The following is a 12,269-nucleotide window of genomic DNA, read 5'->3' as shown; positions in this document are numbered from 1 at the left end:
TCCTGGGCTGGACTTTTGTCGACCAGATTGACTAGTAACAATGAATTGGGGCTTCACCTCCAGCACTTGCATCACACAGCCTAGAGGAAATGTAACTGAGGCCATTCCGGCTCCCTGCAGTCGACTCCGCAGTCCTGATTTTCAGAGGGAAGGAAAGGGGTCGAGTCTGACGCCTGCCTTCAGTGAGGGAGGCTGCTCTGCCGCCCAGTCCACATTAGCCCCATTGTCATGTAAAGAAAAGATCACGCTGCTTCCTGTTCTGGGTCTGTGAGGTCCACCTGTATAGTTCAGGGTGAGAAAAGGGAGGACTGTCGGCAGATACAAACAAGATGTTCATTTTATTAGAGTCTGACCTTCCAGGGACATCCCGCCAGTCCACTGTCCAGTCGTCGTCCACGGTCCCATCCACTTTCTGGCCCCTCGACCAGAGCCGCAGACACTCTCCTCTTAGCTCCTTGTTCCTTTCTTGGTTCCGACACCCTTGTCGTCTTCCTGGATCGAGCATATTCTCTCTTTTTTCTGTCCCGTCTATACCCCAGTGCAGGGGGCTCAGCAGAGGTTGCCCAGGGCTTCCCCGAGGGATTCCCCATTGTGTTGGGGGGAACCCGCTGTCTCCTGGGATTTCTCATGGCAGAAGGTACAAGGAGCCACATGTACTTTGCCTGAGGAGGGCCCCCTTCATGCCCCAGATCCAGGCCTGAACCAAGCCTGCTCCTGGGGCACCTGTCATTTTGGACTCTGCATAGTTCAGTCTGAGGTCCTGCCCGGGCCCTGCCGCAGTCAGCCTGGGGGGGGTGGTCTCTGTTGAAATCAACAGCCAAACGGCCCGAGCGACCAGCACATCTCGGGGCAAGGGCAGCAGATGGTGCAAAGCCAGCCCTTTTCCTGGCTGGTCTGGCTTCATTTCCCCCTAGTCCTGTTGACCCTGGGCCTGACCACTGATCTCCTCCCCCTCAGACACAGCACCATGGCCATTGGCATTGCGGTGGACATTCTGGGCTGCACGGGCACTTTGGAGGACCGAGCAGCCACCCTCAACAGGATCATCCAGGTGGCGGTGGAACTGAAGGACTCCATGGGGGACCTCTATTCTTTCTCGGCCATCATGAAAGCCCTGGAAATGCCGCAGGTAAGTTTCCACTTGCTTTGTGTAGCCCCGTGGGCCTGTGTGTGCTTCACATTCTGCAAGCCCATGCTTAGCAGATCACACACAGTGTTAGTCAGTCTCCAAAGGTAAACTGAATCTTAGCCAAAGCTGCTTTGATTAGGGGACAACCAAGAGTAGCGTTTTGGCTGTTTTTAAAAACAGCGGGGTATCGCTGACAGCCCACACTTTCTCTTCGATGTACAATAAAAAGAGTCACCCTGGAGAACAGTGTTCCTGAAGAACCAACTAGGATGGTGTGACTGGCACAACTGTGCTGTGTAAGGAAGAGACTGCGTCCACCTGAGTCACTAGATGTGCGCGCAGTTTGGGGTAATGACTGGGGAACCGAGCCATTTGGGGAGCTCATTTCTGAGAATCCTGAGAGTGGTTTATGTCAAAGAATATTCCTCAGGTTACCTAAAACACCTCTTATTAAAAAATTCAGATTTCTGAACCACCTGCCATATAACCCCGGAGTTAGAATTTCTGAAATTGGGCACTTTGAACTTACCTGCTTTGATGGCCTATTTTTAGGAGTGTCAAAACTGAAAACCTGTATTTAAAATCAAATGGACCTCATAGAGGAAAACAGGCCTGTGGCCTCGATCGCTCAGATTCCGCTTCCCCGTCCTGCTCTGCTAGCCCGAGGTGCGCAGGGGCTTCCCTTACCGCCCTGCAAGCTCGGGCTGCAGATGGCAACACAAAACCGCTCGTCATCAAGCGGGGCTGGTTCAGAGCCTCAGATTGTCTTGGAAATCCTGCCGGGTTCTCGCTGAAAACCCAGCACTGCCCCTGGGGAGACGGTTGCAGTCAGCGTCGTGCAGGGCACGTTAGGAACATAGTTTCCTTGCTTTAAAGCAAGGTCACCTTAGAGACAAGAAGCTGAACAACTTCATTCCTTCTCCAGGAAAATGTGGCAGGGGTTTCAATTCCAATTATAATGTAATATTCCAAGAGCTTACAAAATTCTTTAGATGCACTGGAATTTAGTAGGGTTGATACTGGAAATTAGCAAATTCAGCCATATTTTCATGATAGACTGACTTCTACAATATCAGGAATTCTAATTTTTCATTCAGGTGTCTTTAATCTGCATCAGATTTATTTCCTCTTATCCAAACCTGTATATAATTCTGAGGCCTGAGCCAACAAACTAAGCTGCGTATGTAGCCCTCCAGCCAGAGCTTCCTCAGAGAGTGGGAAGGGGGATGTTTGTGGCATTACGTGATTGCTGTCCATGACATCCAACTCAGCGGTTAGGGACTTATCCCTGAGCACGTCAACATGCCTTTGCAGGTACCCCCCCTCCCACAGCCTCAGACTCTCCCTCTGAGCACCTCAGCCATGAGGGAACTAGTCCTCCAGGGTGCCCAGGGCCTGGGGTGAGCCAGAGCGCTGCTTGGGCAGGGAAGTGGTAGACCCAGGAAAAACCCCAGCAGTCACGTCATTTCTATGTATCACCATCCAAACCTGCCCACATACTGTAGCCACATGGGCCACTTTCTTTTCCCAGCTTCTCGTACCAAGAGAGGGCCCCCTATCCAGCAGACGGGCTCAGCCAAGACAGGGCTTCTTTCAGAAGGGCGCTGCTTGAGGGCTGAGGAAGAGCCGGGCTGTGAGGGTGGTGTGGTGGCCGGAGGAAGGCCAGCCCACATCCCTTCCTCCCCAGAAAGTCTGCCGGTGCCCAGCCCTCCTCCCCTTTCGCTTGGAAAACACAAGAGCTCTTAGAGGCCAGTGAAATGAATCTCAGCCCTGCCATTTACCAGCTGTGAAACCTTGAGCAAGCTACCTAATCTCTTCTGTTTTCTGATCTGTAAAATGAGGCCAAATTCCTGCTTCGTAGGGTGTTGCGAGGATTAGGTGAAATTCCTCAAACGCCTGAGTCGGCTCTCATTCCCTAAATATTAGTGCCCTTTCTCCCTTGTTTCATGTAGAAAACTCCACGTAGGCCTGCTGGTGTTACGGTGTGAGTGGGGGGCCATTTATCTGAGGCGGGCAGAGTCACTGGCATGTGTTGGTGTTGACATTATTCCAAAGGATATGTCAAGGAATGAGAGATGGCGTCATACGGCCTGGGCAAGCTCCACGTCTCAGATGTCACTCCTTACGAGTGGCATGGAAATGCTGAGCCTCACGTTCCTGCATCCCCTCGGTGTAACCTCTATGGAAGACAGCTGGCAGCTCCTCTTCAAGTCTAAAACACATGCACTCTTTGACCCAGTAGTTCCACTTCTGGAAACTTATCCTCTAGATGTTTTCACACATGTACACATTTGCAGAATCTTTAGGAGGTAATTTTGTAATAGGAAAACACGTTGAAAACCCTGATCTATAGGATATTGGTTAAACTATGGTTTATCCATAAAGTAGAGCATGATGCAGAAGTTTAACACAATGAGGCTGTTCTATGCTGTTTTATATGTACTTATATGAAATGATTACCAAGCAAGGAGCAAAAAAAAAATATGTGTAGTATGACATGTATTTATTTTCAAGCAGGGTGTGTGTGTGTGTGTGTGTGTGTGTGTACAGACACACACACAGGAAATTGATGAGGAGTTGTCCCTGGGATGGGCCTGGGACTAAGGTGAGGGTGGGGGATTAACTTTTCTCTGTACACTCCTTTCAACTGCATTCTTTTTTACCACGTGCATCTATTCCAAAACTTAAGCAAAAAGGTCATTTTAGCCCTGGCCTGTGTGGCTCAGTTGGTTGAATGTCATCCTATCCACCAAAAAAAGGTCACTGGTTCAAGTCCCATCAGGGCACATGCCTGGGTTACCAGCAGGGGTGTGCAGGAGGCAGCTGATGGATGTTTCTCACATCGATGTTTCTCTCTCTCTCTCCCCCTCCTCTCTCTCTAAAATCAATAAAAACATTTAATTTTTTTATAAAGAACCTTTAAAAAAGGACCTTTTCCAAAATGGTAACAGCTTGCTTTCTTCCAGATTACAAGGTTAGAAAAAACGTGGACGGCCCTGCGGCACCAGTATACCCAATCCGCCATCCTCTATGAGAAACAACTGAAGCCATTCAGCAAAATCCTGCACGAAGGCAGAGGTGAGCCCAGGGTCAGCGAAGCAGGCCTGGTGGCTGCCCCACTGGTGTCTGTAAGACCAATAGATTGTACTGTTCTGGTTTGATCAAAGCACTTAGGGCATATTATGAGGCTCCGAGTTATCTGCAGGATTGTTGATGTGTCAATCAAGGTTTTTATCAGATGACGGCATTGTTGCAGGTGCTAAAAAAAAAAAGCCATAGGCTACCAGTCACTTCATTCTGTCTTTAATTTTTTATGAAATTAAGGCATAACTGATATAACATTATATTAGTTTCAGGTGTGCAATGTAATGGTTTGATATTTGTATGTACTGCAAGATCACCACAGTAAGTCCAGTTAACATCCATCACCCTACATAGTTACAAAAAAATTTTTGTGAGAACTTTCAAGACCCACTCTCCTAGCTACTTTTAAGTATGCCCCGCAGTAATACAGTCACCATGCTGAACATTGTATTCCATAATCTATTTGTTTTATAACTGGAAATGTGGACCTTTTGTCCCCTTCACCCATTTTCATCCACCCTCCACCTCAGGCCACTATCCAACTGTTTTCTGTATCCATGAGCTCGGGTTTTTTGTCTGTGTGTTTTGTTTTTGTTTTTCTGGGTTCCACATATAAGTGAGCACATATGTGACTGTCTGACTTATTTCACTTAGTGTAATGCCCTCAAAGTCCATCCATGTTGTCCCAAATGGCAGGATATCATTCTTTCTTATGGTTAAGTAATAATCCATTGTGTATATAATCCACGCCTCCTTTACCCATTCATCTACCGATAGGCGTTTAGGTGGTTTCCATGTCTTGGCTATTGTAAATAATGCTGCAGTGGATAGGGGGGTGCACATATTTTTTGGAGCTAGGGTTTTTGTTTTCTTTGGATAAATACCCAGAAGTGGAACTGCTGGGTCATATAGTTCTATTTTTAATTTTTTGAGGAACCCTCATACTGCTTTCCATAGTGGCTACACAATTTGCATTCCTAACAACAGTGCAAATGGTTCCCTTTTCTCTACTTCCTCACCAACACTTACTAGGATGGTTTTTATTAAAGAGAGAAGAAATAGGTGTGAGGTTCTGTCTCCTGTGGTTTTAACTGGCCTTTCCCTGATGATTAATGATTTTGAGCATCTTTTCATGTATCTGTTTATCATCTATCTGTATGTCTTTTTTGGAAATATGCCTATTTGGGTCCTCTGCTCATTTTTTAATGAGATTAATGTTTTGGGATGTTTTGGCCATTGAGTTCTATGAGTTCTTTATATACAGGGGTTGACAAAAGTAGGTTTACACTTTGTTTGGAAAATAATACAATAATAAAACAAGAATAAACTGTTTCCCATACTCACAACTGTAAACCTATTCTTGCCCACCCCTGTACTTTGGATATTAATCCCTTATCAGATATATGATTTGCAAATTATTTCCTCTCATTCCATAGACTGACGTCTCATTTTGTGGGTTTCCTTTGCTGTGCAGAATTTGTTTTAGTTTGCTGTAGTCCCACTTGTTTATTTTTGCTTTTGTTGTCAAATCCAAAAAATTATCGCCAAGACCAATGTCAAGAGTTTTCTTCTAAGAGTTTTATGGTCTTAGGTCTTACATTTAAGTTCTTTAATCTGTTTTAAATCAATTTGTGTATGGTGTAAGGTAGTGGTCAAGTTTCATTCATTTGCATGTGGCTATCCAGTTTTCCCAGCACCATTTACTGAAGACTAGCCTTTCCCATTGTATGAATATTGGCTCCTTCATTGTAAATTAATTGACCATCTGTGTGCGAGTTTTTTCTGGTTTCTCTCTCTGTTCCATTCTTTATGTGTCTGGGGTTTTTTTATGCCAATACCATACTGTTTTCCTTACTATAGCTTTGTGATATGGTTTGAAATCAGGGAGCATGATGCTTCCAGCTTTGTTGTTCTTTCCATAGATTGCTTTGGCTATTTGGTGTCTTTTGTGGTTTCATACAAATTTTAGGATTGTTTGCTCTATTGCTGTGAAAAATAGGAATTTTATAAGGATTACATTGAATCTGTAGTTTGCTTTGGGTAGTATGGACATTTTAGCAATATTAATTCTTCCAGTCTATAAGCATGTATTATCTTCCCATTTATTTGTGTCGTCTTGAATTTCTTTTATCAGTGCCTTATAGTTTTCAGAGTACAAGGTCTTTCACAACCTTGGTTAAATTTATTCCTATTTTTTTATTTTTGAGGCAATTATAAGTGGGATTATTTAATTTCTCTTTCTATAATTCATTATTAATATATGAAAATGCAACCAATTTTTGAATATTAACTTTGTATCCTGCATTGCCAAATTCATGTATTAGTTCTCATAGGTTTTTGTGGTAGAGTCTTTAGGATTTTCTATAGTATTATGTCATCTGCAAACAGTGACAGTTTTATTTCATCTTTTCCAATTTGGATACCTTTTGTTACTTTTTCTAGTCTATTTGTTCTGGCTAGGACTTCCAGTACTATGTTGAATAAAAGTACCAAGAGTGGGCATCCTTGTCTTATTCCTGATCTTTGAAGAAAAGCTTTCAGCTTTTTACCCTTATGATGTTAGCTGTGGGCTTGTCATATATGGCATTTATTATGTTGAGGTACTTTCCTTCTGTACCCACTTTGTTAAGAGTTTTTATCATAGCCCAGCCGGGCATGGCTCAGCGGTTGAGCGTCGACCTGGGATCCAGGCAATCGGGGTTCGATTCCCGGTCAGGGCACATGCCCAGACTGCGGGCTGCAGCTGAGCAATGACTCTCTCATCATTGATGTTTCTCTCTCTCTCTCTCTCCCTCTCCCTTCCTCTCTCTGAAATCAATAAAGATATATATTTTTTTTTTAAAAGTTTTTTATCATAAATGGATGTTAAATTTTGTCAAATGTGCTTCTTGCATTTATTGAAATATTTTTTTATTCATTTTGTTAATGTGGGATGTCACATTGATTAATTTGCAGGTGCTGAACCTTCCTTGCACCCTGAATAAATCCCACTTCCTCATGGTGTATGATCCTTTTAATGTATTGCAGAATTCAGATTGCTAATATCTTTGCATCTGTGTTCATCAGAGATATTTGCCTATAATTTTCTTTTCTAGTGGCATCCCTGTCTGGTTTGGGTATCAGGGCAACCCTGGCCTGGCCCATACAATATGATTGGAAGTGTTCCCTCCTATTTTGTGGAAGAATTCGAAAAGGATTGGCTTTTTTTTGAATGTTTGGTAGAATTTATCAGCAAAACCATCTGGTCCTGGACTTTGTTTGGGAGGTTTTTGATTAACAATTCAATTGCCTTACTAGTAATTGCTCTGATCAGATTTTCTGTTTCTTCATTAATCACTTTATAAGTGATTAATCTACTACTTTTACTATATATTTACCTTTACCAGTGAGATTTATACTTTTATGTTTTCTTCTTACTAATCAGTGCCCTTTTCAGCTTAAAGAACTCCCTTAACATTTCTTGTGGTGATGAATTTCTTTAGCTTTGGGTTGTCTGGAAAACTCTATACAATTTTGAATAACTTTGTTGGATATTCTTGGTTGGAAAATTTTCCCCTTTATTTTACTTTGAATGTATCATGCCACTCCCTTCTGGCCTGCATATTTTCTGCTGAAAAATTTGCTAATAGTCTTACAGGGCTTCCCTTGTATATTACAAATTGTTTTTCTGCTGCTGCTTTTAAGATTCTTTCCTTGTCTTTAACTTTTTTATTATAATTTGTCCTGGTGTGGGCTTCTTTAAGATAATTGTCTTTGGAACTCTAGGCTTCCTGGATCTAGATGGCTGTTTCTTTCCCCAAGTTAGGGAAGTGTTCAGCCATTATTTCTTCAAAGTTTTCTGCAGCTTTCTTTTTTTCTGGGACCTCTTTAATGTTAATGTTAGTTGCTTGGTGTTGTCCCATAAATCCCTTAAACTGTCTTCATTTTTTTCCTGCTCTGATTGGGTGAGTTCCATTGCCCTGTCCTCAAGTTCACCAATCCTTTCTTCTGCTTCATTGAGTCTGCTTTCAAACCCATCTAGTGTATTTTTCAGCTCTGTAACTTCTATTTGGTACTTTCTTATATTTTCTATCTCTTTGTTGAAGTTCTCACTGCATTCATTCATTCTTCTCCCAAGTTTGGTGAACATCTTTATGATATTACTTTCAACTCTTTATCAGGTAAATTATCTCCATTAAGATGTTTTTTCCCCCTAAGGTTTTATCTTTTTTTTTTTCATTTTGAACACATTCTGGTAGAGTGGCCTCATGTAGGAGATGAACTTTATCATTCAACCCTGCCCTAGCTCTTAGTAGTTTCCCAAACCTTTGTGACTGTCCAAGCAGCCTACTTCAGTTTTAATTGCTTCCAGTATAAGGGCATGCCATATACCGTATCTGTCACCATCTCAACAAGGAGGATCAGTCAGCACCTAGATTCAAGCTGATTGGAAGCTAGACCCTCAGGCAGAATCTTTTCAAAGTATGCAAATTTATATAGTCCTATGCAACTGCAAGCGTAAACCCCACTGGCCACCAGGCAATCTGGAGGTGTCCTCTGGGTGGCAGTTACAAAATCAGGGCTCCGGACAAGCGTATAAGATCCTTTTTGGGAGATATTGGTGAACTGTTCTGAGGCAAAAAGTGTGTGCAAAGATATTGTCCACCAGCTTATGTTCCCTTGAAACACCTCTGAAAGCCCCTTGTTATGTGCCATACCTGAAACCTGTCCCTCGGGCTGAAGTTCCAGGGCAAATAGGCCCCTTTCACAGAAAGACGTATGTGTGTGTATGTTTTAGTCTGCTGTATGTGCAGTGCCCTGGGCAAGGGGGGGAGGGGGTGTCCTGCCAGGAACTCTCCAATTTTTACAATCCAGCGGGACCCAAGAATACACACTTCCCCTGGCCACCAGATCAGGTGATCAAGGGGAGTTCCTTGGGTGGCAGCCACAAAAACCAGGATAACAGCTCCATGTAAAAGCTCCCCTCTGGGGAATACTGGTGCTCTAGACCACAGCAGGGGGAGAGCACAAAGGAGTGCTCATCCTTTGAGGTCTCTGCAAAGGATTACAGTCAACTCTTAGATGAGTATTTAATTAGAAGCCTGCCCTCAGACTGCAGTTAGGATAAGCTCATAAGCCACTGTTGCCTTGTGCTGTGCCCTGAGGGTAGTAGCTGTTTAAGAACCCTTTCTCCATTGGTTACAGTCCTGTGGGACCCATGGATATAAGCCCCACTGGCCACCAGACCCTGGCAACATCAAGGTGTCCTCTGGCAGCAGCTGCAAGGGTATGAGCTCCTTTCTGGGAGATGCTGGAGCAAAGCTGAGGGAGAGTTTATAACTAGCTCCCACAGAAAAAAAGGACACCCACTGGCTAGAGTGAGGCAGTGTGAAGATGGTGCCTGTCAGCTAGCAGGGCCCTAAATGTGTGCTAAATTAGATGACCCCCTCAGGCTCATTCACATAAAGCCTGAGCACCCCTCCATCAGCTACCTTTTGCTGAGCCCTGGGGCAGGTGAACCCTTTAAGCTGTTTTCTCAGGTCACTATAGTCTTGTAGGTCTCATGGCCTTAAGCCCCATTGGTTTTTAAAGGTAGATGTTTGGGGGCTTGTCTCTCAGGTCACTGCACCAGGGTTGGGGTTTATGGTGAGATTGTGTCCCAGCCTCTCCTACCCACTTCTATGTGGGCCTCTCATTGGACTCATTTGCAGGATTTGCTCAAACAGCTTTTAGGTTTTCTTCAGAGGAAGTTGTTCTATATTTAGCTGCAGATTCAATGTGTCCGTGGGAGGAGGTGGGCCTAGGATTATCTTACATCATCATCTTGTACCAGAATTCTCTGTGCTTAACTTTGGGGGGGAAATGATATGGAAAACTTTACCCCTTGTTTTTCAGAATCCACTTGTGTCCTCCCAAACAATATATCAGTCCCCCTGCTGATGCCTCTTGTGACCTTAATGGAACGACAGGCTGTCACTTTTGAAGGCACTGACATGTGGGAAAAAAATGATGAAAGCTGTGAAATTATTATGAACCATCTGGCAACAGCCCGACACATGGCAGAGGCTGCACACAGTTACCAGGTGAATGCCGAGAGGATCCTGGAAGGTAAGAGCTGGATTTTGTAAGCTGCTGTCTACTCTGCATAGTAACTGCAATGAAGGAATCAAGAGCATGTATGTTCTCAATGAGAAAAAGACCAACTAGGAAAGAATGAGGCATGGGAATTCTGTTTCCTATGTGACTGATCATTACTTCCTCTTAATTCCTAAAGGATCCTGTTTCTCTCTCTGTATGTGTTCTGTTGGGCCATTGGTATAGACTAAACAGAGAGAAGGTCAAGAAAGAATTGGTCAGCCTGCCTACCATTAGTGCCTCTCATAGTCGCTATTGGAAAACATGAGGAGTCGGAGTGTCTTTGACCCCGTTCATGTGCATTCCTGTTTCTTCTCAGTTACACTGGGAAGTGAGTGCCCCTGCTCATAGCATCAAAGGGTCCAACACAAGCAAAGGCACTGAAAGAGCTGGGGGAAAAGTACAAACCACAAGTACTTGGGTTTGGATTAGTGTCAAGTGTGTCTTAAGGGATGGCCAACTAGGCTGAAAGAAGAAGGGATACAGATGGGATGGGAAGGCCTTCCAGGCAGGACTGGTTGAGGAAGACCAGAGAGGTTTTAAACACGGGAGGGTGTCATCACATGGTGACATTTATGTTTTAAATCTGGCATCTGTATGGAGGAAGGCTGAAGGCTTATAGGCAAAAAAGACCATTTAGGAAGCAAATGCAAGAACAGGACTTGACTAAAGCAGTTATCAGAATGGCTATTCTCTCTTCCTCACTATATAATTTAAAAAATTTTTCAAGGGCCCATGGTTTGACCCACAAGGTTAAGACCTATATGGGGTGGGAAAGGCTCATTATTTCATCCCTAAAACAAAGCTGTTGCTTCAGAACCAGAATTTAGGACTGAACAATTTGCACTGTGCCTGCTGTAGGTGTAAGCATTACATACCTGTTTCACTTTTTCCCTCAGAAAGTCCTCCAAGGTTAGCAGTGTAGAACTCAAACAAAAGCACATAACTCACCAGATATTACAGTGCCTGCTTATACAAAGCCAATAAATGTATTACATTAGCCTTTAGGGAAATGTAAAATTTAAGCCAGTGAGATACACCACACACTACCTATAATGACAATAATAAAAGTTGCCAGCATACAGAGAAAACAATCTTCATATGTTACTGATGAAAATATAAAATGGTAGAGCCATTTTGGAAAAGAGTTTGACAGTTCCTTGAAAGTAAACATCTATTTACCATATGGCCTAGTAATTCCCAGAGAAATGAAAACAAGTGTCCACACAAAGACTTATACATAAATGTTTATAACATTATTCGTAATACTCAGAAACTAGAAACAATCGAAATGTCTACCAGTTGGTGGATGGATAAGCAAAGTCGTATGTCCACATAACTGAATACTACTCAGTAATAAAGAGGAATTAATTATTGATAAAATGCAACAATATAGAATAATCTCAAAAACCTTGTGCTGAGTGATAGAAGCCAGACACCAAAAAAGCCCATATTACATAAGTCTCATCTATATCAAACAAACAGCAGATCAGTGGTTGCCGGGAGTCTGGGGTAGGAACAGAGATCGACAGAACTGTTTAGGGTGATGGAAGCGTTCGAAGACTGGTGGTGATGGCTGCGCAACTATAAATTTACTCATAAATCAAACTAATGGGTGAATCATGATCTGTAAATGATACATCAATGAAGTTGTAAAAAAACCCAAAAAAACCCCAAAGGTACTTTGAATACTCCTTCTCATAGGACAACCCACAGTGGCATGCGCACACAACTTTTATTCTATCATGGTTTAGTGAGTTTACTTGTGCATTTTTTAAATCCTCACCTGAAGATGTTTTTTCCATTGCTTTTCGGCGGGGGAGACACACACATTGATTGGTTGCCTCCCACATGCACCACAACTGGGGATCAAACCTGTAACCGAAGTACATGCCATTGATGGGACTCGAACCGGAGACCCTTCAGTTCCAAGGGCGGACGC

The 12,269-nt window shown here is 43.4% G+C and overlaps 1 protein-coding gene across 4 annotated transcripts in view; it reads left to right on the top strand.

Moving 5' to 3' along the window:
* The window catches only part of BCAR3 (BCAR3 adaptor protein, NSP family member), a 200,266-nt gene that overhangs the window by 185,464 nt on the left and 2,533 nt on the right, over window positions 1-12,269 (top strand). For all 4 annotated transcript variants that reach the window (XM_081145886.1, XM_081145885.1, XM_081145887.1 and 1 more), the window contains 3 exons: window positions 958-1,129; window positions 4,096-4,207; window positions 10,088-10,300. In XM_081145886.1, coding sequence (XP_081002012.1) covers window positions 958-1,129; window positions 4,096-4,207; window positions 10,088-10,300 — 497 coding nt within the window. The remainder of the gene's footprint in view (window positions 1-957; window positions 1,130-4,095; window positions 4,208-10,087; window positions 10,301-12,269) is intronic.

This window comes from Miniopterus schreibersii, assembly GCF_964146895.1.
Source record: "Miniopterus schreibersii genome assembly, chromosome: 8".
NCBI lineage: Eukaryota > Metazoa > Chordata > Mammalia > Chiroptera > Miniopteridae > Miniopterus > Miniopterus schreibersii.
The sequence above is the reverse complement of the archived record's forward strand: the minus strand, read 5'-3'. Positions and strand labels throughout refer to the sequence as shown.